General features: G+C 41.9%; 2 protein-coding genes across 4 annotated transcripts in view; one reads left to right on the plus strand and one right to left on the minus strand.

Annotated features, from left to right (window-relative positions):
* Positions 1-902, minus strand: part of YME1L1 (YME1 like 1 ATPase) — a 30,995-nt gene that overhangs the window by 8,570 nt on the left and 21,523 nt on the right. The gene's annotated exons all lie outside the window — the stretch shown is intronic.
* Positions 23-848, plus strand: LOC103090906 (synaptophysin-like protein 1). Its single transcript, XM_082930952.1, is given in 2 exon segments — positions 23-365; positions 368-848. Coding segments are annotated over 2 exon segments (708 nt in total). The 3' UTR covers positions 733-848.

Genomic DNA, 902 nt, shown 5'->3' on the forward strand with positions numbered 1-902 from the left:
CTTTCCCTCCTTCCCTCAGAGGATGTCCTCCTTCCAGCTCAACCTCAACCCGCTCAAGGAGCCGCTCGGCTTCATCAAGGTCCTCGAGTGGATTGCTTCTATCTTTGCTTTTGCCACCTGTGGAGGTTTTAAGGGCAAAACAGAAATTCAAGTGGCTTGTCATCCTAAAGTTTCTGATAATAAAACGATCACAGCTACTTTTGGTTATCAATTCAGGTTGAATGAAGCATCATTTCAGGCACCTCAAGGTGTAAATATGTGTGATGTAGATTGGAAAAATCATGTCCTCATTGGAGATTACTCTTCTTCTGCACAATTCTATGTCACTTTTGCAGTCTTTGTCTTCCTGTACTGCATCGCTGCTCTATGTTGAACCTGTATCGTGATAGTCGAAAACTTCCCATGGTTGACTTTGTTGTTACTCTTGTTGCCACTTTTTTGTGGTTGGTGAGCACTTCAGCCTGGGCTAAAGCTCTTACAGATATTAAAACAGCTACTGGTCACAGTATTGTCCAGGAACTTCTGCCTTGTAATCAACAAGGAGTGATATGTCATTTTGGCTCTGTGACTACTATGGGATCCCTAAATGTATCTGTGATCTTTGGCTTTCTGAATATGATACTTTGGGGAGGAAATGCATGGTTTGTGTACAAGGAGACCAGCTTACACAGTCCCTCAAATACTTCTACTTCCCATAGCCAAGGAGGTATTCCTCCTCCAACTGGAATATAATTTATAATTGAAGAGAGAAGTACACTGTTTGAAACAGATGTCTATACTATGACTTGTTGCCAACATCTTGAGAAGCATTTTTTGTTTCTAATAAAAGTAACAGCTTTTTCAATAAATTGGTGAGGCCCCCAGCCTCACCCAGCAATCTAGCACTTCCACTAGCTCTTCCG

Source organism: Lipotes vexillifer, unplaced genomic scaffold (genome assembly GCF_000442215.2).
Source record: "Lipotes vexillifer unplaced genomic scaffold, Lipotes_vexillifer_v1.1 scaffold628, whole genome shotgun sequence".
In the NCBI taxonomy this organism is placed as follows: domain Eukaryota; kingdom Metazoa; phylum Chordata; class Mammalia; order Artiodactyla; family Lipotidae; genus Lipotes; species Lipotes vexillifer.